The 27479-nt window shown below is 46.8% G+C and overlaps 1 protein-coding gene across 3 annotated transcripts in view; it reads left to right on the top strand.

The window, feature by feature from the left end:
• ETV6 (ETS variant transcription factor 6) overlaps positions 1 to 24510 on the top strand; it is a 219403-nt gene extending 194893 nt beyond the window's left edge. For all 3 annotated transcript variants that reach the window (XM_045829229.1, XM_045829227.1, XM_045829230.1), the window contains exons 5-8: positions 1208 to 1753; positions 14617 to 14759; positions 16641 to 16741; positions 20405 to 24510. In XM_045829229.1, the coding sequence (XP_045685185.1) occupies positions 1208 to 1753; positions 14617 to 14759; positions 16641 to 16741; positions 20405 to 20510 (896 nt within the window). In that variant the 3' untranslated portion in view covers positions 20511 to 24510. The remainder of the gene's footprint in view (positions 1 to 1207; positions 1754 to 14616; positions 14760 to 16640; positions 16742 to 20404) is intronic.
• The last annotated feature ends 2969 nt before the right edge of the window (positions 24511 to 27479 follow it).

The raw sequence follows: 27479 nt of genomic DNA, 5'->3' as shown, positions 1-27479 counted from the left end.
ATGTTCATCATATGGATGTTGTCTTCATAGACAAAGGAGACACCTTTGGCCTGCTTTACTTAGAACCATGGACAAGTCTTTCAGCAGAACAGGGACCCGCAAACATGCCCATCCTTTTGGCAAGGCAGCTCTGGGAACAGATATGGCCATTAAAACCTCAATAAGATGAGTGTGGGGTCCTGTGGGAAGCCCCACTTTCAGAGGCAGATTTATTTCCTTCCTGTCCTTAGCAGGGACTCTTAAAAGTCATGTGTGTGCTGGCTCCTCCCTGAACCTAGCCTACAGAACTACTCTGTAGCTGAGCTGTGGACACTTCTGACGTTGTCCTTGCTCAAAGGTCACCAGCTTGAAAGTTCAAGTGGAATAGGGTGGAGGTATGTGAGGGGTGTCCATCCCTCCTTCTTACCTGTGTCTGTCTCTAACCATGCGTGGACAGGGTCTGCACACTCAGACACCAGGTGATCCTGTCTGATCTTTCAAGTACAATTAGATTAGCATTCTGTACATTGGGCCCACTGTTCGTGCTTAGAGCAGGTTTTGATAGGACGTTCCCCCCAGTGTGTACATAGCAAAGGGGTAAATATTGTAATAGGTACATAGGTTCTAGAATCTGATTGGAGTCTGGTTCTAATCCCCAAACTGGCTGTGTGACCTCGGGTAGGTTGCTTAACTCTTTTATGCCACCTTTTTCTCACCTGTGAAATAGAATTAATGTAGTTATTATCTCCTACTTAGAAGTGTTATAAATTTAAAACAGTGCAATCCAGTACTTAGAATATAGTAATTGCTGTATTACTATTATTATTATTATTATTAAATGCCAGCAACTGCTGGAGGTAGAGAATATGAAAAGTTGCTCGTGAAAAGGTAAGTCAGTGAAAGCATCTGGAGAGGAAACCTTAAGGACCCTGAAAGCCACATCGAAGAGTCAGAGATAAAGAATGAAAGTTTGGCTTCCTTGTGTTTGCAAGCCACTAGTAGGTGATTGATGGAATGTTTGTAGACATTCTTAGCTTGTCTGGAGGCAGGAAAAGAATTTTAAGTATGTGCACTTTAATTATTTTTCAAGCAGTCACATTGACACTGCACCCTGGGAAGCAGGCTGCTGCCCTGCGCACGCCCCACTGTGGACTGCGGCAGAGCTGCAGCGAGGTCCCTGTCCTGGCGCTCACTGGGGGCTGTGACTGTCTCTCCCTCTGCTCCGCAGATAGCTGTGTCCAGAGGACCCCACGGCCATCAGTGGAGACTGTGCACCACAACCCTCCCACCATTGAACTGTTGCACCGCTCTAGATCGCCCATCACGACAAATCACAGGCCGTCTCCCGACCCCGAGCCGCGGCCCCTCCGGTCCCCCCTGGACAACATGATCCGCCGCCTCTCCCCGGCCGAGAGGGCCCAGGGACCGAGGCTCCACCAGGAGAACAACCACCAGGAGTCCTACCCCCTGTCAGTGTCTCCCATAGAGAATAATCACTGCCCACCGTCCTCCGAGTCCCACCAGAAGCCATCCAGCCCCCGGCAGGAGAGCACACGCGTGATCCAGCTGATGCCCAGTCCCATCATGCACCCTCTGATCTTGAACCCCCGGCACTCCGTGGATTTCAAACAGTCCAGGCTGTCTGAGGACGGGCTGCATCGGGAAGGAAAACCCATCAACCTGTCGCATCGGGAAGACCTGACGTACATGAACCACATCATGGTCTCCGTCTCCCCACCCGAGGAGCACGCCATGCCCATCGGGAGGATAGCAGGTAAGAGGCCGCTCCCCTTTGCCACCACGTTAGCCTCGGGGGAGACCTGACAAAGCCCCACTCTCTCCTTAGAACCTCACAGCTAGCCTCACGCCATTCCCAGTTCGGAGCCCCCGAAGGCTCCATGAAGGCGAGCGGAAGCTTCTGCCTGGATGAGGCAAAATCCCTAATGGGCTAGTTAATGAGCCCCTGGGACAGGGTGGTTAATGAGCCTCAGAAATGTTAAGAAACAAATGTCCTACGTCCAGCTTATAAGGAGAGTCACACCAGAAGCAGGCCTAAGCCAAACCACTTAAAATGAAAGGTTTATGAGCCTGTTGATGGCCCTGTCCTGAAGTTTCCCATTGCTAATTAATAACCAGACACAGCATACAGAGCCTTTGTCTCAGCCTCAGGCCTGCAGTTCCATCCTATGGGCAGTCCCTGAAATGCGCCTTTACCTTGGGAGTTGGGCGGGAGGGAAAAACACCATGACGGTGTTGGAGGTAGGTGGCGTCAGGTCGTTGGACAGAGGAAGCCACTCGGGAATTCTTTTACGTTGGTGACGACGAGCCCAAATTTGCTTCCCTAAGACAAGAAACCAGTGGAAATCTACACATTGTATTTTTGCTCGTCTTCCCACAGTTTACATAAAGTCATTCTCCAGAAGCTGAACCTTCTAATCGCTTGGCAAGGTTAGCTCTTTCCCTGGTGCGGCACTCCGTTTGTGAGGCATTTGTTGAGCACTGACTATGCACAAATGCGTTAGGAAGCAGGGGACACGGAGCTGATTTAACACAATTATTTCCTCAAGGAATACAAAATTTACTGGGAAAGACAGATGTGAACACCAATAACTAAGATATAAGGCAGAATGAAACAAGTCCTGTGTCCCATTCATTCAGTGCACAAGCATTTATTCACTTATTTATTACTCACTTACTGTGTGCTGGGATAATTAAGTACTATGGAAGGAAAGCAGAGAGAAGGCGCATTTTGACTTGGAGGAATTGAGGAAGGCATTGCGGGGATGCTGAAGGTGATTTGTGTTCACGAGTGAGAGGCATGCCTGGGGGAGAGGAGGGGTCAGGCCTGTTCTGGGGAAGGTGAGAAATGCCCCTCCCCCGGGAGCCCCCGCCCCGGGGCCACGCCCCCGCCGAACCAGGACGGAGCCGTGGCCCTCCACAGGTTCTCGCCAGGGTGGCACGGAGGCCTGCAGGCTCCTTCAGCTACATCTGCCTCAACTCCTTGGCCCTTTTCTATTTAAAGCATTTGTTTCCAGACTTTTCTCTGGCCCCAAGTACACCTCCAGTATTGCCTCAATTTTATTAGTATAGATCATTTACATTGAGAATGTTGAATCAAGAAAATAAGACGGCAAACCAATACGACCTTGTGTTTTAAAAACCATGACAAATGAAACGATCCCTGTCTGGGGTCTGACTCCAAAGGATCCAGTGGGGTCGGGCATGAAGAACGGAAGGGGACTACATAACATAAGGGAGCCCAGAGCTGCCGGCTCTAGGGCTGGGTGGTGGGTGTACGGAGCGGGGGGTGGGGGGGGGAACGTGATTGCTCGCTCTACCTTTACATACAGATAAGTATTTTTTTATAATAAAAAGAAAGAAAAAACTGTGTAAAGAAGAACAGGGGAAAAAGGAAGCGGAGCTTAGCGCAGTCAGGAGAATTTCCCCAGACAGTTGGAGAAAGAGGGTGAGTCAGGGTGTTACAGTGAATACTACAAACGACCCATTTCGTGCTTTCCTGCAAGACCCTTCTCGTGTTGTTTCTCGCGTGGATTGCACAGCCGTCCTGGGCATTTTGCAGACACTTCCTGCTTGTTCATAGTTCTCAGAACAGCACTTTGAAGTAGCTTCTTACGGCCATATTCATTTTATACGGGTCACTTGGACAGGGGAAACCACAGAGGAAACTGAGCCCCGGAGCAGCACAGGTCAGACAGGGGCTGGGTGGCTGCAGGACAGCCTTGCCGGCCCTTCGGTCGCTGCCGTCCGCGGGGGTCTGCCTTCCTGACGTCCGTTTTGTCTGCCTTCTCTGTGACATAAAGAAAGTTAAGTCTTTCAGGCTCATGGAGTTATTTTTCCCTTGTTTACTAGGTTTATACATTTTAAAATATTCAACCCTTAAAAAACTGGACTACTATGTTTAAAAATCTTACTCCCAAATGTCAGACATGCTGGGTGATGGATGTACTCTCATCAGTAAGATGCTCCGTGGAATATTGTACTAAACAAGTGGGGGACCTGGGTTCCTGTGGGTGCCCCCCTCTCTTAACGACACACAGAAAAGGAGAGTCTGTGCTTGTCACAGTGATTCTAGGAAATCAGAATATTCATGTCATCCCAGATCCTTTGGGGGAATGAGTTAACTCCTGCAGTATGATAGAATCCCCTAAAATTATTTATTATTAGTGCTCTGGTGGGATATTCACAAGTATAAACATCTCCAGATGTATGTATTAACTAGTATAACCCAGTGCAGGATTAGCTCATTTGACTTTATAAAAGTCACTGTTTTTCTCAAGAGTGAAATGAGAGGGTTGAAAAGTCTACAATCTAACTCTAACTCCAAAAGTCTATGACACAGGTAGCAAACACAAGGCCCGTGGGCCGAATCGGGCCCTCCGCCTTGCTTTGTCCAGCCCAGCACCTTGTTTCTACCTGGTGGCAGCGCTGAGCTACAGTCCTAAAATTACATTCGGCCCTTCAAAGGCAACCTCGAGGCTGATATGGCCCCCGGTGAAAATGAGTTTGTTTGACACTCCTGGTCTATGATCTAAGACTTAGTCTTGATTTTGTAACCCACCAAAGAGAACTCGTCCCAATCCTAGGTCCTTCGTTTCGTTTGGGAGAGCACTGTATCTCCGCCCCAATCCTCCTGGTGTGTCATTGGATTACTCTGATCCTTATAAAATTGATTCTATTTATTGAAGGTCAGATTCACTGGGTGATTTCTATGGACAGTATAAAGTTCTATCATTACTAAACAGTCATAGTCATCCTTCAGATCTCTATAAAGCAGTTGTTAGGTGAGAAGACTTAGCTCCTTTGGTGCTTTGAGTGAGCACAGAGCAGGAAGAAACGAAGTTGCTATTGAATGTCACCGATGAATACCATAGCTGGAGGGTGTGGATAGAAGTACTGCTTATGAGTATGGATCAGATAGTAAGTCAGATTCTTACCCATTCAGATAGAACTTGCTCAGGTGCAATAGTGTTTATGCATTTGGATACTTTTGGCATTAAGGCACTGTACTGCATTCGCGGGGTGGGGTGCTCTAGGAAGCGTAGATAGAATCTTCTTCATGGAAGAGCTGAACACAGCTGTAAGTGCAGTATGTGGTTTCTTCGGAGGACTCCTGTTAAGTACTACAGGAGGTTGGAGTGGGCGTATCAGGGAAGGCTTTATGGAGGGGATGGCTTTTAGCTGGGTTTAGATGGATGCTTCGAATACGGACAGGTGGAAATGAGAGGGAAAGTGGTTATTCCAGATGTGGAAAACATCAACAAGATTAGGTCGAGTATATTTTTTTTCTACTTCAAGTAAAAATGTAAATTCTAGAATCCAGACCTATTAAAAATCCCTCCCCCTTCATCAATTATTTCTTCACTTTTTAATGTTGAGATGCATCATACAATTAAGAGACTACATACAAACTCACGGTAGTTTACTTAGGTATTTATCTTGTGGCAAAGGTAAAATAAGCAATAAAGGAAATTCAGTAGGTAGTGGACAATTTCAATACAAAGTGCTAATTAGATCTATTTAAATATAACATAGAGCTTATTTTTAAAGGTGTTGTTTGTTTTTCAAAGGGTAAGATGGACTGTTACTGGGCTGAACAAGCTGGAATGGCTGACATGCTGGGAGAGAGTTTAGCATCAGCCAGAGAGAGACAAGAGCCTGGCTTCCATTTTTTTATTGAGTAGTTTATGGTATCTGTAACCGTGAACGAGTTGCTTGTTTCTGTGCTGATGTTCTATTTATTATCCCTAGGAAGAGGTTGCTTGGTGGGGCAGGGGAGGAGGGGCAGCATCTGTCAACCTTCTAACATTTTCCTCAGCCCACAAAAGTTTTATTGGCCTGTGTCTCACCGATGTGTTTTGCAAGCGAAGAGTCTGTTGGCAGTGAACACCCTCAGTTGATGAGGTGTAGCTCTGGTGATGGCGTGAGTCATGTTTTCAGTGTATATTGAAATTTATCCTTACAACTCCATGATTTCAAAGCTAGAAAGGTTTTTTACCGATGAAGAAAAGGACATTTAGACACATGAAGGGTCCAGCTCCGAGTGTCCATTTAGCATTCTCTCCAGCACACTGGTCTCCTTCTGACCTGGGACTCCAGAGCAGGGATGGGAAACCGTGGCCCGCGGGCCAAATCAGCCACTGCCTGTTTTTGTAAGTTGAGTTTTATTGGCACACGGCCACACCCAGTCACTCAGCGCTGTCTCTGCTTGCTTTTGTGCAGCCGTGAGTAGTTGCAGCTGAGTTGGTATGGCCAGCAAAGCCTAAACTGCTTACTGATTGGCCTTGCACAGAAAACGTTTGTTGCCCCTATGCTACAGCATCGCTTACTTGTCTGGTCAGTCAGTGTGCTTGGAATCCTAGGCAGGAGGGAGCATGCGGAAGTAGAAGACACTGTCCATCTTCTCAAGGAGTTACTTGCACTCTAGAGAATGGGGCACACCTGAGACACGTGGGAGACACAATAACAAGTGATGTAAGAAAGGAGACACAAGTTCTAGACTGCAGGCTGTTTGCAGAGCAGTCAGTCCACAATGGTTACAATAACATCATCGACATAAATAAAAGACAGCTGAGTAAAAGAAATTATTTCTTTGCATATAATTTCTTTGAATTGTATAGTTAAATCACTCATTCATTTATTCAAAACTTATCTTGTATCCCTATGTTCCAGACACTTTTCTAGGTGATGGGCAGAGCATCTCTAAATGCCGAGTTTTGCCTCTTTTCTAACCTACGCAATGTCCCTCTTACATTACACCCTCAAACAAAGTTCCTGTTTTGTTTTTAACGATAGACAGCTAGGTCTTAAAGGAAAATTTTAAGTCAATTTGGCTTTCTCTTAAAATTCTTCAATTCCATTAACACCTGAGTGATCAGACTTCCTGTCTGCCTCTTCCATCCTTGGCCTTGATCCAAAAACCCGCTGAGGAGGAAGATTCAGCAGAGCACTGCTTTGGAACCCATTCACAGCCCCTCATTTGCTATACAGAGGTGGGGGCTTTGGAGGTGTGTACAGATCTGCTTGTTCCATGTCCGTGAGGCATCCCAGTGGAGCATACTTCTTGTCTCACAGCTTCTGTTTAAGTCTCCGGTTTTGCTTTGCAAATGTAAACTTCATCGTTTGTGAGGATTTCTGCTGTTGGTTGATCCTACAGCAGATAAAACAGAGAAGGCCCCCCACCCACCCCAGGCCAGGTTCTCTCCTGTCCCAACCCTCCTCTAACACACTTCATGGCAACCTTTCAGGTCCTTGTAAAAAATGGTAACTATCTCTCAAGCTTCCTTTACAAAAAAAAATTAATCCTCACCACAGGATGTATGTATTGATTTTAGAGACAGAGAAACATTGAAACCTAGGTACATGCCCTGACTAGGAATCAAACCCACAGCCCCCTGGCGCACAGGAAGATGCTCCAACCAACCGAACCACCCGGCCAAGGCTACATTTTTAACAGAAACAAAATTCTAATCGTGGAGACATCGAGTCTCCTTTATTGCTTACTTGTCACTAAACTAGGACAGTGTACTTTTTTGATTCGGTTGTATTGACTGGATGAGTTTTATATGCACAGAAAGTCAATCCTGGAAGACTCTAATCTTAAATCAGATGAAGGAAAAGAAGCCGGGAGGTCCCAGGGTAAGCAGTTGGAGGCTCATCCTCAGGGGCTTCAGGGACCAGAAAGCCACACCACACTGTTCCCTCTGGCTTCCTCCACGGCAGTAAGTGCTGGTGAAATGGTTTCAAATGAGGCTCTTGGACTTTTGTTTTACAAATGAGCCTCAGGAGCCACCCTGAAGGGGGGAAAAGGTGTCATTAAAGGAAGCCTAAAGGGATTAGTACGAAAGTGATGACAGGCCCTTGCGGTAAGGTATGGGGTGTGCAGGCATGTGTATGCCTTTGCACACACCCTTACATGTATAAATGTGCTTGGAGGAAAGAAAGGACAGGCCCGTGGGATGTCTCCTTGAGCCAGAGGGGCTCAGAATTTTAGTAGCAGCTGAAAGAAGCACATCTCCCCGACACACACACACACACACACACCATCTCAGGCAGATAACCCCTCAGCAGATGTCTGCATCCCAGAACCCCCTAGGGCTCCTGGCCCAGGCCCTAATGCACAGCCAGCCAGGAGTGTAAGGCAGCGCAGCGGGCCTCTGGGCAGTGTGGGTTCTGGAGTCAGTAGGATTAAATGTCAGTCCCGGTCTCCCAAGGAAACGTGCTTCATGTGCCTGCGGCCTAGTTGCCTTTTCCATGAAAATGAAAAGATGAATACCCATTTCTGGGCTCTTTTGAGTACTAAGGAGATATAGATAAATATATAGCACAAGTAGGTTGATTACTAAGTATTAGTGTCCCTCCTCTGCTCCATTTTGCTTTGCTCTACTCCAGGGCTGTGGAAAGCAGAGAGCAGGGGGTACAGCCGGGACGACTGCCCACAAGAGCTGGCCCAGGGCATTGACCTCTGTCTGGGGCACTTGTTTCCAGTAATGCTGGCCTGCAAGGTGTACCCTTCAAGGCGCCCTGGTTTCCTTATTTCCTTGGAGATTAAGTCCCGAACTCCCTCCTGCCTCCTCTGGGCTGTGCCCACTGCTTGGAGGAGATAGGTGAGTGCCCTGAGGTGGAGGGGAGGGTCCCTCAACAACACTGTCCCAGTGCCTCTGACCTCTCATACACAGGCTGAGTCACTGCACTTTATTTTCACCATGAACCACTGAGAGATCAAAGCGCCCTGCAAGACAAGGAAGTTTCGGGACAACTGCAACAGTGGCTGCATGGAAAATAATAGAAGGGGCTTGAGGAGACTGGAAATGGCAGTTTGTTCAAGGGCGCATCCCTACCCCTCTGCAGCCCCTGGATAGGAATCCGCAGGCTGTCCCACACCTGAGCAGAGCGGGGACCAGGCGGTGCTGCGTTCCAGCTGTGGTTCAGGCTGAGCTGTAAGGCCTGCGTTGCAGATAAGAGCATTTCCCAGCCATGCTCCACACCTTCGGCAACCAGGGGTGTGAAGGTCCAGCCCTGTTTGCAGCTGCAGTCCCCCTGCCCCCTGAAGCCAGGAAGCATAGATGTCTTCTTTCCCTCAGCTCCTCCCTCCCACAGCTTGCCACTATGCACATGTGGTTTCTGTTTTCCTAAGCCACAGCAAAGCACGAGCAATTATCCTTTGCAAACACACCTCTGTGGACCAGCACAGCGTTGGCTGCCCTGGATTTGGAAGCAGAAACTTTCTCCTTCTAGGTAATGGCACATCTAGAATGGAGGAGGCAGGGAAACAGCTGCAGACCACCCCCTGCCCGTTGTAGTCCCCGTGTTTCTGTAAGCAGGATTCCTCAAGTTTGCTACTCTTGATATTAGGGCCAAGTAATTTCTTGATGTGTGGGTTTGGCCTGTGCATTAGAAGATACTTAGCAGTATCTCTGGCCTCCACCCACTAGGGGCCAGCAGCAGTCTCTGCCCCAGTTGTGACAACCAAAATCGTCTCCAAATATTGCCAATACCCCATAGGGAACAAGAGTTTAGACAAACTGTGGTTACTTTTATATAATGCAGAGCAACAAGGTTCTTTTTTGTTGTTGTTGTTGTTTGCATATTACTTACCTTTTGTGTTGCTAAATCTGAAATAAATTGATGTATTTTTCATAAAAAATGTCAAGAAATTAAACAGGGACACTCAGCCTCTCCTTGTTCTTGTTGGAGATTCTACCCACAGAACTCCAGTCTCCAGAGTTTCTAGGCCTTCATTTAAAATTCCATTTAGGCAATAAAAACTACATAAAATTACTCTCTTAGAAGCTTTACCAAAATTTAAATTAACCACGATCATTAAACATCCCCTTTGTCAATAACTTGACTTCCCACTCAGATTTTATAAACATCAGCTTTGTCTAGCATGTTTTTTTTCCATTGGAACCCATGTTGGTTATGTGTGAGTTGCCCGTTTTTTTTTACAATCTCTGCTCAATAAACTTATACAATGAGTTTCTGGTAAGAGACAGACGTGGGAGTGAAAATATTTCTTCCTCACCACAGGAAGAGATTTTTTTTACAATGTCTTTTAGCTGCAGACACCCAGGGCACCTCACGCGGCAGGAAGAGCACTCTCTCTCTCTCTGCAGTTGGAAAATGACTCTTCATGATGACATTGTACTTGGGCTGAAGCCTTTCATAAACTTCCTCTCGAGGAGGAGACAATCCAGATAACAGACGTTTGTTTAAAATATCCACCCCTTGACATAGAAGGCCGTTCAGTTGGGGAGAAATGCCCTTAAAATGAATGAATGAATTCCTTCTGATATAAAATTGTTTACATGCATGTTCAGGTGTTTTATAGTGGTATGAACCTTTGTTTATAGAGTTTGATGAGTTTTATTACATAGCATTTCATAGTATTACATAGTATTACATAGAACATCGTATCTACAAGAACACAATGATGGTTTCCATAGAAGGGAGGGGCTTGGAGATGGGCAAAAATGAGTGCAGGGGACCAAAAGGTACAAACTTCCAGTTATGAAATAAATAGGTCATGCGGATGCAGTGCACAGTGTGGTGACTGTGGTCAGTAGGTAGTATTGTAGTACATATTTGAAAGTTGCCAAGAGAGTAAATCTGAAAAGTTCCCGTCACAAGAAGAAAAAATTGTGAGTTTGTTTATGACAGACGGTAACTAGAATTATGGCGGTGATCATTTCCCTATGGATAAAAATGTCCAGTCGTTATGCGATGTTGTACACTCAGAGCTAGTGCTGCAGTGTTACATGTCTGTTATGCCCGAATGTTGGAAAGAAAGAAAACGTCGTATCTGTGCAGACAGGGGTTTCCACAGAACTGCAAAGCAGTCTCCAAAGCATCTAGGGAAGAAGGATCTGCCTTTTATTTAATTGAAATCTAAAAAAAAAAACAAAAAAAAAACACGAAAAACTATGGCTTGAACTTCAATTATACAAAAAGAAGAAAAACTTGTGTGGTCAGGCAGTTATTTTTATCATCTGGCATAAATTTTAACTAAAGAAACAAAACAATCAATAGTGTCATAAAAGCCACTTCTACTCTGAGCTCAAAACAACTGCTTTATGCCACAGAAGTCCTGTCGCTGCTTCCATTAGTGACTGAGTAATTCAATACATCTTGAATGTCCACATATTTTTATTACACAGCTGAAGTTGGCTTTGCTGGATTAAATGCCATTTAAAATGATTAAATGGCAGCCTGTTTGGGTTATTTTCACATTTGTGAAAGGGAAAAGTTGGCAAGCTACAAATGTTTTTGAATCTCACAGGTAAAGTCTGTTCTCTGGTAAGCCCACCCTTCAATTACCAACCAAAGAGCAGATAACCTTCTAGATCTTTTTGTAGTAAATGGTTCGTGGAAACACCCCAGTTGGATGAGAAACCAGCATGGTGCCCCCCCCCACCCCCGTGCTGGGTAAGCCCTCACTTGAGGACATGGTTACATTTGACTGTTTTGTGAGAAGTAGATGCTACCAAGGCAGTAAAAGAGAAGCAACAGAAACAATGAAGTGGAAGCCCTTGTGCGTGTGGGAATGAGGGGAGAACCAGCCACCGGGGGAGGACTGCCATTGCGTCGCTCACCGTCACAAGGGCAAAGTGTCTATCAAACCACGGAAGACAGCCAGATCACTTTCCATTATTAAGTTTTATTCATATGAACACTCTAGCAGGGGTGTCCAACTTTTTGGCCTCTCTGCCCCACACTGGAAGAAGAGTTGTCCTGGGCTACACATTAAGTACATTGAGACACATAATCACACACACAAAATAATGTTTTAAGTAAACTCACAATTTTTTGTTGGGCTGCATTCCCAGCCATCCGGAGCTGCATGCAGCCAGCCTCGGGTTGGACACCCCTGCGAGAATCTCGTTCCCAATCTAGGTGAACATAAAGGTGTCACCAGGCCTCTTTGTAGTAAAAATGATCGTAGCCCTGAAGGACACAGCAGAGTTATACACTACGCCCACCCGCCCCTCCACCCTGCCACACACACACCTTGTTTCTCCTGTTTACCAGCATTTAACGAGATAATATTTGGTTTTGTCAGACGTTTTCCAGTTGGAAGAGGTGGTAGGAAACCAAAATGTATCTGCCATTGGATGGCAGGACCAAACCTGGACGATCAAACCACAGCTCAGTCCTCTGTTTTCCATTTTTAGTAAAAATGTTGCAAGGGGGAGGAGGTGGCAGGGGTGGGAGAGGGGGTACGACACTTTGCCCTTGTCGCTGCTTTGCCGAGACACTGGAGCATACCTCTTGCTAGAGCTAGATTATTCTGTCTGCAGTAGCCTGACCCTAACTTCTCAAGGCTCTTGATGATGCTTAGATTTGTCCCCCTGCCCCTCCCCCACCTCAGCCCAGCCTCTGGCAGCAGGAACACAGTGGTAGGTAGGGGTGGTGATAGAAGTGGCCAGTCATCTTCTGTTAGAATGGGATTCGGACTCCAGCAGCCGTGTTAGTGTCTTAACATCACTTGGCCGTTTCTGAAACACAGTCAATCATACATCACATTAATTTTTAGATGCAAGTAATCAGGGGGGGTGCCAGGGGGAGGGTACAGTAAGAGATACTGAAGATTCATGGTCACTTTAAGTTTCATGGTAGTTCCTAGAAAGACTAAGACTCCCAGAAAATACCATATTTTATGCCAGTTCCTTCTGTTCAGAGAAAAGGCTGCACTTCATAATGGGTGCGCTAAACAGAGTTAGACCTTGCTCTGGAAGAGTCCTACAAGTTGACAACTGTATACCTGCGTCCCAGCGTCTCTGAGGACAGAAATCTCACTGGGAAGTGGGGCATAGCACCTGCAGCCCCAGAGACACGTCGAGCCTGGAGCTCTGTGTGCGTCCCTCACGAGCTGTGCCTATTGAGCCCATTAGGAAACCCTCAGAGCCCCAGCTTCCTTGTCCGTAAAATAGCAATAGCAACAGCAGCGGCCTCATCAGGTGCCGGGATGGCCACGTGCAGCCATGCCTACAGAATACACAGCACAGTGCCTGCAGATAGCACCGAAAATCCCATCGTTATTTTCCTTGCTTTGCCCTCACTCACATTATCACTCATCCAGTAATCCTGTAAAGTCAGTGTTGTTAGTCCCTCCTCATAAACGAGGAAACAGAACCTGGGGAGAGTGAAGAAACTTGCCCAAGGTGAACTGACTCAATTCCTCTTGTTAAAATAGAGCAGAGAAGGGTGTGTTACTTCTCCTGGAGGTGAATGTGCTGGCTCAAAGACACTCCGAGTCTAACCCAGACACTCCCTCCCAGGTCTCCCAGGCCTCACCCAACAGAGGAAGTCAGCACACTGTAGTGCAGGAGCCCCGGAGTTCAAATCCTGGGACCTTGGGGCAGGTGTGGGGGTGGGGTGAGGGGGCAATGAGAGGGTTAGAAATAATTAAAGTTCTGAGCATAGACGAGGCATCCTGTAATTAATTATTTAGTGCCAGTCATTCTGGCTAGTGCCTAGCAAAGTCCCCAGAATCATCAGTGAACACACCTGGAAATTGGGCCTCTTTTTCCTCACCTGGAGGCCAGTCTAACATCAACTAGACCTAGAAAGTGCCCACCTGTCCCCACCCACCTGCCAAGGCTCTGCTAGAGGGTAAACCACATACCAGTATAGCACAAACTCAGAAAGCCCTAGGACAAGGGAATGGCATGCAGTATGTCCCTTCGCCAACCCACAGCTAAAAGACAAGGCCTGGCGCTGGGCCTGGCCTGTACTAACTCATTTAATAAGTATTCGTTGCCTAACCTAATGTTGGAGCATCAGTTGTTACCATACAAGTGGAGAAAGGGGATATTTTGCACTGCATTTTTTTCCACCCTGCTTTCGTTATAATAAAACAGTTTTTAAAGACCTCCAAAGTATGCTGTAGTGAGAATAGCCGTATTCTTTAAAAAAAAAAATGCCAGCCACAGTTCCCGTGGTCACAGTCACCAAGTCACATAGTTCTTTTCCCACAGCTTTTCACGCATCACGCTTCTTTTTCTGCCATTTTTTAGCCGACCCCAGTCTTCTCATCTTTATCCGTCAGTATCTCCCTCTAACACCGACATAATCTTAGCGCCACTGCTTGTACCAGCTTATACCACCCGTGCTCTCTGGAACTCGGGGACTCTCTTCCCTGTCACCCTGCCAGCCCACTTTCATAGCCAACACATTTGCAGTTAAAGCTGGTTCTCTCTCTCTCTCTCTCTCTCTCTCTCTCTCTCTCTCTCTCTCTCTCTCTCTCTCTCTCTCTCTCCCCCCACCCCCTTCCCTCCCTCCCTCCCCCCCTTCCCCCTTCTGTGGCTCTGCTCAAATTCAAGTCATTGGTCATGACCATGGACAAGTCGCTTCCTCTCTCCAGGTAACTGTGATCCTATCTGTGGAGGGAGGCCCTTGGCTCGGGTGGTCTCTGAGGCCTGCATGGGACAAAGGCCGCCCTCCCCAGCATGATCCCACGTGCCTCTCTGGGCAGAGATCTCCTCCCTGTCAGGCCAGGAAGTAAGGCGGTCCATCCAAACTAGGCGAAAGCAGTTCCTTACTTGACTGTTTTCTGATTCTTGTCCTTAGCCTCAACAAGAAACATTTTCAACAGTGTTTTCTTGCCCTTTTCCTCTGTAGACTGTAGACTGCTTTGGGATTACGTCTATCAGTTGCTTTCTGACAGCCGGTACGAAAACTTCATCCGATGGGAGGACAAAGAATCCAAAATATTCCGGATAGTGGATCCCAATGGACTGGCTCGACTGTGGGGAAACCATAAGGTAAAAAGGGCATCAGATACTTGTTCTGTAAACTAGTGCCAAAATAAAGCCTTTATCCCCGGGTTGGAGGATAATTGTCTGTCTTCTGCTTCCTAAGCCTGCCCGTAATTATTTAGTTTCTTCCTTACTGGGCAAACAAGGCAAACAATTAGACAGTTGCAAAGGGAAGGAGATAATTAAAGATGCCCCTTTCCGTTTGTTACTTAGGCTAAGTGCCAGTTAACTCAGCATATCCTGCCTGGTCTGTTAGGGCTGAGGGTCTGAAAAACCCTCACTCCCATGCCCTTGACCTTGACCTGGCCCTATTACCCAGCCGTCATTAAGAACAGTTAACAGCGAAGCGCTGTGGGGCTCCCTGACTCATGAGGAGCTTTGGGAAGTGTGGCTTCTGTCTGCTCAATTAGAAACTCCCATGTTCCCGAAAGCCCATTTCTACATGGAAAATACTTACACCACAGCTTTAAAACATCCCCCTTTGAAAGCAGACAGTGCAAGAAGTAGGATTGCCCCATAATTTTCCACACTGAGAAGAGGAATGGAATGTAAAAGATAAAGTCTGTTAGAGTTAGGGAAACTGTTCAAGTGTGTAGATGTAAAAAAAGTGGGTAAAACAACCAGAAATGTGCATCCATGAATGAATGAATACAGCAGCTGAGGCCTATTCATGCAATAGAATATTATTCAGCCTTAAAAAGGAAGGAACATCTTCAGTATGCAACCACCTGGGTGAGTCTTGAGGACAGTATGCTAAGTGTAATAAGCAAGTAACAGAAAAACAAATAGTGCCTGATTCCACTTACAAGAAGTATCTAAAATAAACCAATTCACTGAATCAGAGGGTGGAATGGCATTGCCAGGGGTTGGGGGAAGGGGGAAATGAGGAGTTACTAATCAATGGCCGTGAAGTTCCCTTTAAGCAAAATGAGTAAGTTCTGAGAGCTGCTCTACCACATTGTACCTATAGTGAACACTAGTGTATGGTGCACTAAAAATTTGTTAAGAGGGTGGATCTCGTGTTAAGTGTTCTTCCACAACAAAACAAAATAAATAGAGCCAAGGGCTCTACCCCAAAAAAAATCTGAATAAATAAGTCTGTATTCCTACTTAAAAAAAAAAAAAAAACAGTAACCAAGATCCACACCCGACCACAGACTGGAGGATGTGGTGCAAAGCCAGTAAGGTACGGTGGTGGCACAACACCAGGCCAGCCAAAGGAGAGGGGACATGGGGGCCACAGCGACTGAGCCGTGCCCTGGCTGCTGCCTTGGAGGACCTAACGCAGGCCATGACCAAGTGTGGCCAGGCCCACTGCCAGGCACTTCCGTGTGAGCCGCTGAGAAAACTCCCTGGGCAACGCCTACATTGTGCCATAGCCCCAGGGCTCAGAACCACTGTATTCTTGCTTCCACAACAGGGATTTAAGCAATAACAAAAAAAACTCTTAGTTAAGATGACAAACCAAAAACACAGTTTGAGGAAGGTCACTGCAACAAAAAAGAAATGCTCAGCGGGTCAGAAGGTGAAGGATGACCCACAGATAGGGGGAGCCTGCAGGAAATTCCCTGGGCACAGCAGAGCCAGGCTTGGGAAAGGAAATGAGGGAGGTTACTGTGGGATGTGCCTTATTAGCTAGAGCTCCAGGACTACTGACAGATGGTGGTTCACTAGGAGAAATCTTAGCAGCTACCTGTGTGGGGTAGGCAAAGGGGTGGGAACTCATGGGCCTGGAAGGCAGCAGATTAGCAGGTAGCTTTCCAAACGAGCAGGGCCACGGGGGCAGCTGACGAGCTTTTATTTTAACAGCTCCCCCAGCACCTTTTCTGAGGTTCATTTCATTGTGTCTTTGTGCTTTTTTTCTCTCTTCCTCCTTTGAACAAACAGAACAGAACAAACATGACCTATGAGAAAATGTCCAGAGCCCTGCGCCACTACTACAAACTAAACATTATCAGGAAGGAGCCGGGACAAAGGCTTTTGTTCAGGTAGCACTTCCTTTTTCTCCTTTCCTTCTTTGGGGAGGATATTGTTTTCTTTAAACAAGTGGGAGGAGGGAGATTGTTAAGATCTCTACCTGCCTATCTGGTTCTCAAAGCCATCGTGGCTACAAGTCGGATACCAGGTTCTGGTCTGTTAGAATTTGTTTTAAAAAAATGGTTTTTTTCTACTTATGTCTGCCCTATGGTAAAACCAAAACTAAGTAAACACAGTCTGACTCACCTTTAAAGTAATGCGATGATCAAATTGTATTTATCTGGCATTAACAGCCACTAGTTCAAAGGAGCGACCAGAGTGACATTGTCAGTGGCAGAGCAAGGAATCAGACCCGCACTTGCAGGGCACCAGCGCTGTAAGCTGTTTGTCAGGCTGCAGTCGTGACCTGTGAGTGAATCATGAAATAGATTTAATGAGTCAGTTACAACTGTTTTTTTTTTTAATGAAAGAGAACGGAATTAATTGTAATAGGATAGAATTGAAAATATCAGACTGCATCCCATGAAATTAAGAGGGACCGTTGATTCGTGAAAATGTGTGTGTGTGTGTGTGTGTGTGTGTGTGTAGCCGTGTTGTAAAATGTGTTTGCTCCAATGCATTGTAATCAGAAGTTAGAAAAGCCTGAATGCTGTTGTACCAGACATTGCTCTTCCCAGAACTCCTCACAGCTGAGTTCCAGCCATTTCAAACTACCACATAGACTGTGATTCCAAGTACAATGTCAGAAAGGAGAAAGAATTAGAAGAGGAAGAAGGGATCTGAAGGGCCAAGTCGGGAGAAGCAGTACATTGGTGTTCGTGGGTGGTAACCGATGTGGTTGAGACCAAGTGGAAATCTGGAGAAAATGGGGTCAGCAAACAACCTGAGGTCATGGGTTTCAGTGGGTGGGACAGACAAGATTCATAGATGGGGCTAGAGGAGTGGATTTGGAATTATTTACGTACAGGTAGAAAAGGACCCCATCTGTGAGCAGATGAGCTCCCCGGACAGAACAAAGAAACTGGGCTTTGGCATTGGGAAGGGGAAGTCAAAATAATTGGAGATCTTGCAATCAAATGGAAAGGCTGTTTCAGAGATGGAAACAGAAAGGCGTGTAGTAGAGAAGAACCTTCCTTCTGGCTCTGCGATGCCTTCCCTTCATGCCTCTCTCCAAGCCTAGTTCTTGGCTGTATTCTTCCTGCTCTATCCGTTTTCTCTGAATAAATTGATCCCATTACACAGTTAATCAGTATCCACCTCTAAAATCTCCTTAAAATTTCAAATCTGAATTTCCAAGAGCTTCTTATAGGACATGTCTTTTTAAATGTTACATCAGTGTCTCAGACATGAAACATTCCAGACAGACCTTCATTCACATACTAGAAATATCCATCCCCCAGAATTCTTGTTTCTTGCCAGTGGCATCATCATTGTTTTAAGCAACCAAACTTGGCACCACAGTTGTCTTTGACTCTTCCCATATCCAAATCAGTCACTGTGCTGAGTTGGCCATGGCTCCATGCTTTGTTGCAGGAACTAGAAACCTGGGAACGGCATGTCCCAAGGTTTCTTACTGCCAGGTTCCAGGCTGGAGTCTACCAATGACAAGCACTTCCTTGAGGTTTGGAAGATTAAAGAAAGGCAAAAGCATTATTATTGCTTCCCAAACAGTGGCTACTGATATCTAGACTTTGTATTCACATGCAGATTAATTCAACATTCTCTTTCTACCTCTGGTCCACTCTCCTGCCTCCCAAATTCATAGTACACACCGCCAGCTGCCCCACAACACAAATACGATTCCCTGTGCCAGAAACATACAGCCTTTAATGCTGGCTTTTTTAACATATACACTCCGTAGGTCCATCTCAAGACCACTGCTTTTATGAGGCCTTCTCCAACTGCTCACACACAGAGACATCTTCTTCTATCATCTTGGGTTCACTTGGCCCTAAACCACATCATGATTCACATTTTTAGTAGTGAAGTCCTTCTCCCCACAACTAGATCATACACTCCTAGAAGGTAAAGGATAATATGTTGTATAATTCTGTTTTATAACTTATAGAGGCTTTCAATAAATATTTTTTGACACTCGTAGCATGGAATACCAGAAGCTTAATGTGGAAAAACAGTCAAGAGACGAAGGGTTGGTTGAAAGGGCCAAATACAGCACATCCGTGGACTTGGCCTTGAGGAAATCATTAGTGACTTCAGATGTTCAGGGAGAAGCTTTAGCGAGGGCAGAAAATGTAGAAGACAGACCAGGCGCTACACATCATGCTGCTTGAGAAGTTCAGTAGTATGGGCAGAGAAGAAAAGCTGTGGAAGGTGGGAGGTCCATAGGTTTCCAGGAGTGCTTTTCAACAAGATGAAAAGGAAAGAATGGTGCTATTAGTGAGAGAGACTAGTCATTTTTGAGAAAATGGGTGTTGCAAGCCAGACTTGCCACAAAGGGAAGGCTTCTTGGTATAAAACCCAGGGTGTAATCAAGTGAAGTGTTAAATTGTGGCTGCTCTACAAGGTGGACAGGGGTTGAGGGAAGGAAGGTTTGGGTGTAGAATTGGTGCCCATCAGCAGCTCTTTCATGATGAAGCGGAGCTGAAGGAATGAACAGGGCTCAGATAAAGGGAGAGTAAAGAGGGTTCTGAATATGGGCCGAGCTAGAGGTTTGGAGAATGGCATGAGCCGTGACTATATAAGGAAAAAGACTGGCCAGGCTGGGCTGGAGGGTCTGTGCTAGTAAATAGTGGAAATCAAGAGTTTCCAGGGTGAGATGACAAAGGACTCAGTGGGCAGGCCAGAGAGAGTATCTTTGACTTGATAAGTGGTCATCATAGGCTTTTGAAGATGGAGGGATGAGGGAAAGCGTACAACAGGTGTTGAGAGAGCTCACCTGGTGAAGGGCAGAGTGTGTGGATGGAAACGACCTGCCCGCACAGCGCGGGGCTGTGGCACACTGCTTCACAGCAAGGGCGGCATGTTCGCGTCTGGGCTGCCTTCCTGAACCATGGAAATCACGGTTGAACCATGTCACCGGAGTTGTTCCCAAGCGAGCTCAGTGAGCAAGAAGATAAGGCTTGCCGTGTGCGCCCCGCTGCAAAGGAAGATAGACCGGAGAGTCATTGCTAACACTTAGGAGCATCCGGGTTAATACTGAAAAAGGTTTTTTTTTTGTTTTGTTTTCTGACTTCCAAAAGCACCACTACTCACTGGCCCAATTACCAAAATTTTCCACTTGGTGCTTAATTGTATCCATTAAGTTAAATTCAAGTGTTGAATACCATTCCCTGGACTCAGAGTCCGGGATGGAAATGGATCTGCAGCTCTCATGGGTCCTTGTAAATGTAACTCTCTAAAAATAAGAACGGCAGATAAGTGAGCTGCACCAGGGTTCGCTCGCATGGTCGCGCGGGAATCCACTCCACAGCTCCAGCGGGCGCTCACTGCCGTGCAATCATCCTAGCCCTTTGCTGTAGTTATTTCACCATTTTTCAGGCAGTCAGCAGAGGGGACGCCTTTTCCTATTTGGCACTAAGTTAGTGGTCATAGCTAGGCTCAGTAGCTCTCCAGCTCTATGAGGTGATGGGGCCTTTCTTTTTCGTTTCAAGTTCAGGGTGAAGATAAGTTTAGGAAAATCTGATCACTTTACTCCTCCATTTCTCCTCCCAAAGGTTTATGAAAACCCCAGATGAAATCATGAGTGGCCGAACAGACCGTCTGGAGCACCTTGAGTCCCAGGAGCTGGATGAACAAATATACCAAGAAGATGAATGCTGAAGGCGCCAACCCCCCATCTCAGCGGGCCACAGCCGAGGGAAGCCCTGCCCACCGGGACTGCTGGAGACGGGATGGAGCAGGCGGGCTAAGGAGAGTACAAAAGGAAGAGACCCAGGAACGGGAGTGACACTTCTCCTGCATACCAGGAAGGACCCCCGAGCACCTTAGACAAACCACCCAGCAAAGGCGGGGCTGGAACTCTGGCCAAGGGCACGAGTCTGGGACTCACGTTTCACGTTCCTTGCTCATTCGGAATCTATCTGTAATTCCTCACCCTCACTGTTCCGCCTCCTGTTAGTTTCATGGTGTTTTTGTTTTTGTTTTTTTAAGACCATGCAGTTTGACTTTTCATCATTCATCTAGGGGAAGACATCTGAGGTTGTTTTCCTATGGAAATATATATATCTGTTATATATATCTTTTTTTGTGCAAATCTCACAAAGTGTGGCAAACCCAGTTGGTCAGGAAAGAGAATACTTGCAAAAAGGTTTAGGTTCCTCTCTCTTCTGGCACGTGCATCGGGTCTGTTGTTGCTGTGAGATCTTGGCTAGAGGGAAAAATAAGGGAGAAAAGGATGCTTTTAAAATAGATAAAGTGAAAAGGAGAGCTCTCTTTTTCTCTCTCCTGCTCTCTTTCCTTCCCTGCATCGCGCTCCCAAGAGTTCAGCCTCTTGGAGAGTCTGGGGAGCAATGGGCACCTAAACAGAATCGGTGGCCTGGGTGCTTTGGGGCTGGCACCGCTAAATCAAACGCACATCCCGGCACGTGGCCACCCGTCCGAGGGAGGCCCGAAACTTCAGAGATGCTGCTGTCCTGCAGGGAGATGAGTGTTAGTCCAGCAGACCACCTGGACATGGCTGTGACAGGCACGCAGCTCTGTGGTTCCACAGAGCGTCAATCAGGATAGCAGGCTGTCCAAGTTACGTGGAAGGCCCTGTCACCTTGGGATCAGCTTGCAAGTGCTACAGAGTAGAAAATCCGAAAAGACCACACAGTCCCGATGGTCCAGAAACTGAGTAACAAGTCTGCAGGTTACAGAGGCTAGTGAGGCAGGAAGGGTCTTGACTTTTCTTCTCCATCTCAAAGGTCGTCATGCGGTCAGTTCCACGCCCTTGCTTAAGTATTTTTTCAATTCCTAGGCTATTTAGAAGTTTCTTTATCTGCATGGGGAGGACCCTGGAGTGTGCAGTCTTAGTTGTCCGGTGTTGACCCAGTGTGGGCAGAAAGGAAATTCCTCAGCTGCAATACATTGATACATTTCCATTTCCTTCTTTCCTCTTTGCATTGCTGTTTCAGAATGGACCCATTCGTGGCTCTTTTTCACCTCAAAATAAGGTCAGTAGTATCTTGGAAAGTGAGATAAGCACCATCCCTTAGTACTTTGGATGGTAACATTTTTAGAGAGCTGTTTAGATTTGCTTTCCTTTTCTAGCCATCTAAATTGACTCTTCCAATACAAGTTCAGAATCCAATATTAGGAGTATGGTGTCTTTTTAATTCAAAAGATTAGATCTGCCTTACAAAGTACTCCCTCCATGTTTCCTCCACTCAGCTCAGTCGGTGAGCATCTCACAACTCCCCCAGGGCAGCAGCGGGTCCCAGGAGAAGCTGCCAGGCCCCAGGCTTTTCTTCAGTCATGTCAGAGTGGAATCAGGCACCCCCAGCCTGACTCTCCGCCGGCCCAATGACAAGGACACCAGCCAAGACACAACTAGAAGGACTGGGGTTTAAAGACACTGGAATTAAGGAGCTGATCAGGGCCCTTCAGTCCAGCTCTGTTCCCGCCCCATATCAGACCACACATAGACACATGGAGGTGGCCAGCTCGCTCCCACCATCACACGGTGCCCCCACTCCCACTTCCAGAATATCGGCCCTGCAGTGAGGCCAGGGACCCTCTGTGTGAGGCCCCAGCCTCCCTTTATGAAGGGCTTGGTCTGAACCGGCTGGATGGTGATGAAATGCAGCTGCGTCTCAGCATGCCACAGATGTCTTTCAGGAGTGTTCAGCAGCACACCTTGACCCACCTTCCAGCCTCTAAGATGACTGATGTTGTGTCTCAAAGGGAGAGATGAAGCCAGATACCTGGTGTGTTGTGAAAGCCATTGACTTGAAGGGCTGGAGAGAAAGGGTGGCTTTTACTGGGGCCCTTGGCGTGACTGTGAAATCAGTCCCCAGGGCACGATGCTCTTCCCCAAGAGTAGGACATCTCATTCTGTTCCCTTCGCCCAGGCGTGAGGACTCCGGCTCTTTCCATCCCGAGAATCTGAAGGTTGCATCATGGAGGAAAACCCCCTTTTGCCCCAAGGATTTCTGTATGTAAAGCAATATTCTATAAGAATATGTAAGACTTAGGATGACACCTTTAGCCACTTAAAGAAGAAATAGAAGGTGCTAACTCTAGTATAGGGCTGATTTCCCATCCAGGTATTACCAATAATGATTTTCTATTAATTGATTGATTCCCTTACCAGCAAAAGACCTTCCCCTTTGTTCTCTGAGAGAACACCTGGGCAGTGCTGACACCAGGCACACAGGAGTCACCCATTGCGGACCCCAAAGATTTCAGATTGAATTTAGTGGACCTTGAAAGGCACCTGTTAGACACTGAGGAATTCAACCATGAATCGGGCACAATCCTGCCCTCCGAGGGCTGGCGTTCTACGTGCGGAGGCTATCCCGCATGGCAGTCCTCACTCCAGCACTGCGTCCTAGGGGTGAGGAGAGTTTCAGCTGGGTCCCAGTTAAAAGCACATCCACGACCTAAATAGTTGGTCTTCCCCTGCTGCCATCGTGCGTATCTCGGCTTACAAGATCAGAAATTGGGAAAGGAAAGTGCAGAACGTGGTGGGGAGGAGTGCTGTGCCTGGCTGTGTCCGGAGCAGACACTGGCACTGTATCTTGAAATTCTCTAGCGTCTTCGCCCTGCACCTTGAGCTAGCCAGGTGGCCTCCTGTCCATCGGCAGACAGCAGTGGCTGTTGCCTGGATGGGCTGTGTGGGAGGAACACAATCTCTAAGGTCTTTTTATCCCAAGGCAGCTTGGTCTGGCCTAAGGCAGCCTCACCTGTGTTCCAGATCTTCGGGCGGGGGAGGGGGCAGCAGGAGCGGGGTGTGGTCCTCACAGGAAAAGAGGAATCATGGACTGAAGGATTTGCTCCTTCCAACAGTATGTTTGGAAGCCTCTGATTCATTGTCTTTTTACACTGAGAATATAGATTTAGCTGAAACTTCAAGGCTATACCTGAATGACTAAGTAACCACCAATTCCACCTTTCCCTACCTAGGCTCCAACTCCAAATACATTTTTGAAATATTAACTCCCTTTTGCAGAAGGGAAACCTGAGTACCAGGGAGGTGACAGGACTCGCCCTCAGAGCAGACAGCGTGCTGGGGACAGAGCTAGGTTTGGGATCCGGCCTGATCGCACCCCCATCTGACCCATTCTCACCCAGGAAGTGGAAGATAAAAGGCCTGGGAAAATACACAGAGAACAAAGGGCAGTTTTCTTTGCCCAAGCATTCGGTGCTAGTTAGTTTTCTCCCACTCAGCCTGCTTCTCCTCTGGACAGAAACCTGGAATGGAGGGAGTGACACGAGGAAGCCAGGGCAGGGGGCGGGAGGGGACACGGCGATCCCTGCCCGTCTGAAACCGCAGAAGACGAACTTGATACTCTGGGCCCCGCCGGCATCAACACTAAACAACTGCAGACTCCCGGACTTTTCACACATGCCAAGGGAACATTCTTGAAGATTTCTCTTTGTGACTGCAACCACCTGCAAGCCAGAACGAATCTAGAATTTCTTTGTTCTCTCTCTCTCTCTTTTTTTAATTTCTAATCTCTCGTTGTTTATGAGGTGTGGGGTTTATAAGGGACTGAATCAAATGAATGTAACAAAAAGAAAAAAAATGCCTTTTCTCAGGGCCAGTGAGTTGCAAATAATTTTTAAAGAAAAGCCTATAATTGCATCATCTCAATAAATTTTTTATTAAAAAAAAGAATACTCCAAAGTCTCTGTTTTTACTAAGGAGGAATGGAGTCAGACAGGCACGGTGCTCCGTGAGGTCAGTCCTGTCGCCACTCCATTACGGGGTGAAGTGCCGTCTTGGTTTTTCCCTGGCAGGAAGCTGGCGCTATGGAGCCATCTGCAAGCAGTCTTCAGATGGGCAACACCGGGACGGTCGGAGCAGACAGCTCAAATCTGAGCCACTGCCACAGGGGGGACACTAGCCAGGAGGAGCCCCGATCAGAGAGGCTCAGGCCCTGAGCTGCTCGTGCCAAAGACATCACAGCACACTGAGGGCTGAGGCAATGCCGCGAGTTAAAGGACCCCAGGTCTTTTCACACGGTAACTACTCCTTACTTCTACTGAAGTCGTGGACGTGAGCCTGTAGGTGCTGAGGACGCAAATGTGGGTTGAACTCAAACCTACACACGGGACCATAATGGCCAGATGGTTGTCACACAGCTCAGAGCTGGCCCTGCGCTCAGAATATCTCAGCAACATGGGCCAGTGGAGCCACCTGTCCACCAGTAGGCACTTATGATTTCAACATCAAACGGCCAGGATTCTATTTGCCATCAGTGGTGGGTAGGAACTAAGAGAGAAGAATGGAAAATGAAGCGAATTACATTGTTTTAGCAACTCAGATGTAGGTGTGGAAAGCAGAAGTTTGAAATCAATGGTCTCAGAGAATGTTGTCAGATGACTTCCATATTTAAATTGTCCCATGTAGCCTGCCTCCTGCGACCTTGGATTGACTGCTGGAAGTTGGCCCTAGGTGCTATCTTGTCAGAACTCAGCATCAAATAATAAGGGCCTAGATATTTCCTATGGTGCTAAAAATGCACCTGAGGCTACTTTTTCTACAACCCAGCATTAACATCACCTGGGAATCATTAGACATGCAAAGGATCAGTTCCCACTCCATAAACTAAACCAAAAACTTAAGTGTTAGGGCTTCTTAGCAACCTGTTTTAACAAGCTTTTGTGGTGAATCTGATACACACCAAAGTCTGGGAACACTGCTTGCATCGGGTTGTTCGTCTTAGAATGAATAGAAACGTGTGGCCATGTAAACAGTACACAGAATCATTGACAACAACTAATTTGCAGCAATAGTACACACAATGCTGCATTCTCCTAATGCTGGATACACTGCAGAATTAGCTAAGTGGGCACAGAATCACATACCAATGTCCCTTTCTTGCTTCCTTCAAACCTTTTAAGCAATGTTTGCTGTACAGGTTAGCTGTTTTAAAGGGTAACTCTTAACAGCTGACCTGCCCTTGCAAATTAGAGTATAGTCATTTATTCACTTATAATCCACTTACCCACCTAACCAGCCTAATCTGAAAAGAAAAGTAAAAGGATCATTCCCATCTGCTGACTGACCTTGGCTATCTGTCCCTGGACTTACTAAGATGACCACCTAGCGAGGGTATTTTTAGGGGACTCCAGAACCACTGGACTAAGCTAGTGCTTTTCAAACCTGAAAAGTGCTTGCAGATCATTTGGGGATCTTGATAAAAAGCAGATGTTGCCAGTAATGTCAGCACCTTGGGAAATATGGGAAAAAGATCTGTTCTTCCACCCACCCTCCTCAGAGTGAAGCTTGAGATTCAACGTTTCTAACAAGTGACTTCATGCCACTGGTCCTCAGGCCGCACTTTGAGTAGCAGGAGGCCAGAGCCCTCCCCTCGAGCCCTGAGATTCCAACCCTAATGCAGAACTGAGCTAGCCTCTCTCTCCTTGCTGCAGTTCTTTGTCAGCTCCTCCTGGAATAGTCCCTGGGGCCAACCCCGCTCTGCGAGAAGTTTGCTTGTTCTCCTATTAGGGCAGCAACAAGAATAAACATCACGATCAAAAGCCTCTTTGCGGTGTGAAAGAACAGCTGTTCATGAACTAGCCCTTAACACTGGCACTCATAACCAGGGGCCTCTCGGTCACCATCCTTACGGGAGAGAGTGAAAACTCCTCCTGCTGCCTCTCCTTCGGCTTCTGCAAAGACCAGTCTTGATCCCTGCAGGGAGACAGAAAGCTGATGGTACTGCCTTGTCTTTCCGAAAGGCAAGAGGATAGATGCGCAGCTCTTTCATCCAAACTGCCTGAGATGTTGACCTTAGATGGGGACAATCTCGGGAACAGTATCTTCACTGTCAGTACTCACAGATTTCAGGTTTTTGTGGGGTTTGGGTTTTTTTTTCTTTTTTGTTGTTTTTTTTTTTGTTTGGGGATGGTTGTTTTTTTGTTTGTTTTGTTTTTTGTAAATTAAGGACCTCAGTCACCCCTGCTAGGTTGGAGGAGAGGTAATCTCTGCTAGTAAAAACCACCAAGTAAGGTCTGCCTACTCTCTTCCGAGGCGGTAGGAGACTATTCTCTTCCTCCCAAGCTGTCTTAGCAACACTCTCCTGCAGTCCTCTGAGGGCTCTGTGACGTTCCCCTCGGCCACAGTTTCTGTCCCGAGATCCTGTATCTGACCATCAGAGCCACCCCTTGCTTCCTCTGATGGCTCTGGCAGCGCTATGCACTCCTTCCTTCCTTGGTGTCCCATCTGCAAGTGTTTCTGTAAAAGCAACCAAATGCCAGCTTACGATGGATTGCTCCTATACCTCTGCCCCCTACTAGAGCTCTCAGAGGGGAGGCAAGTGTTTTATGCACTTTTATATGACAACCCCTTGCAGGATGCCTGGCAAAAGCCTGTCTTGAGAAGTGTTTTGAATGAGGGGGTGAAGTCAAAGAAAATCTTTGTGACCTTGCATCACACAAAAATTTCTTAAATATGACACTAAAAGTACAACCCATAAAAGAAAAAAACTGACAAATTGGACTTCATCAAAATTAAAAATTGCTCTTCAAATGATACCACTAGGAAAATGAAAAGAAACCATAGGCTGGGCCGTTTTATGTATAAAATAAGAAATTTATTACATGCACTGAATGAAGCTTCACATTTTTCCTTTATCTAAA

The sequence above is a fragment of the Phyllostomus hastatus genome, unplaced genomic scaffold (assembly GCF_019186645.2).
Source record: "Phyllostomus hastatus isolate PE091 unplaced genomic scaffold, TTU_PhHast_1.1 phas_scaffold_93, whole genome shotgun sequence".
NCBI classification, from domain to species: Eukaryota; Metazoa; Chordata; class Mammalia; order Chiroptera; family Phyllostomidae; genus Phyllostomus; species Phyllostomus hastatus.
This window is presented reverse-complemented; position numbering and strand designations above follow the sequence as displayed.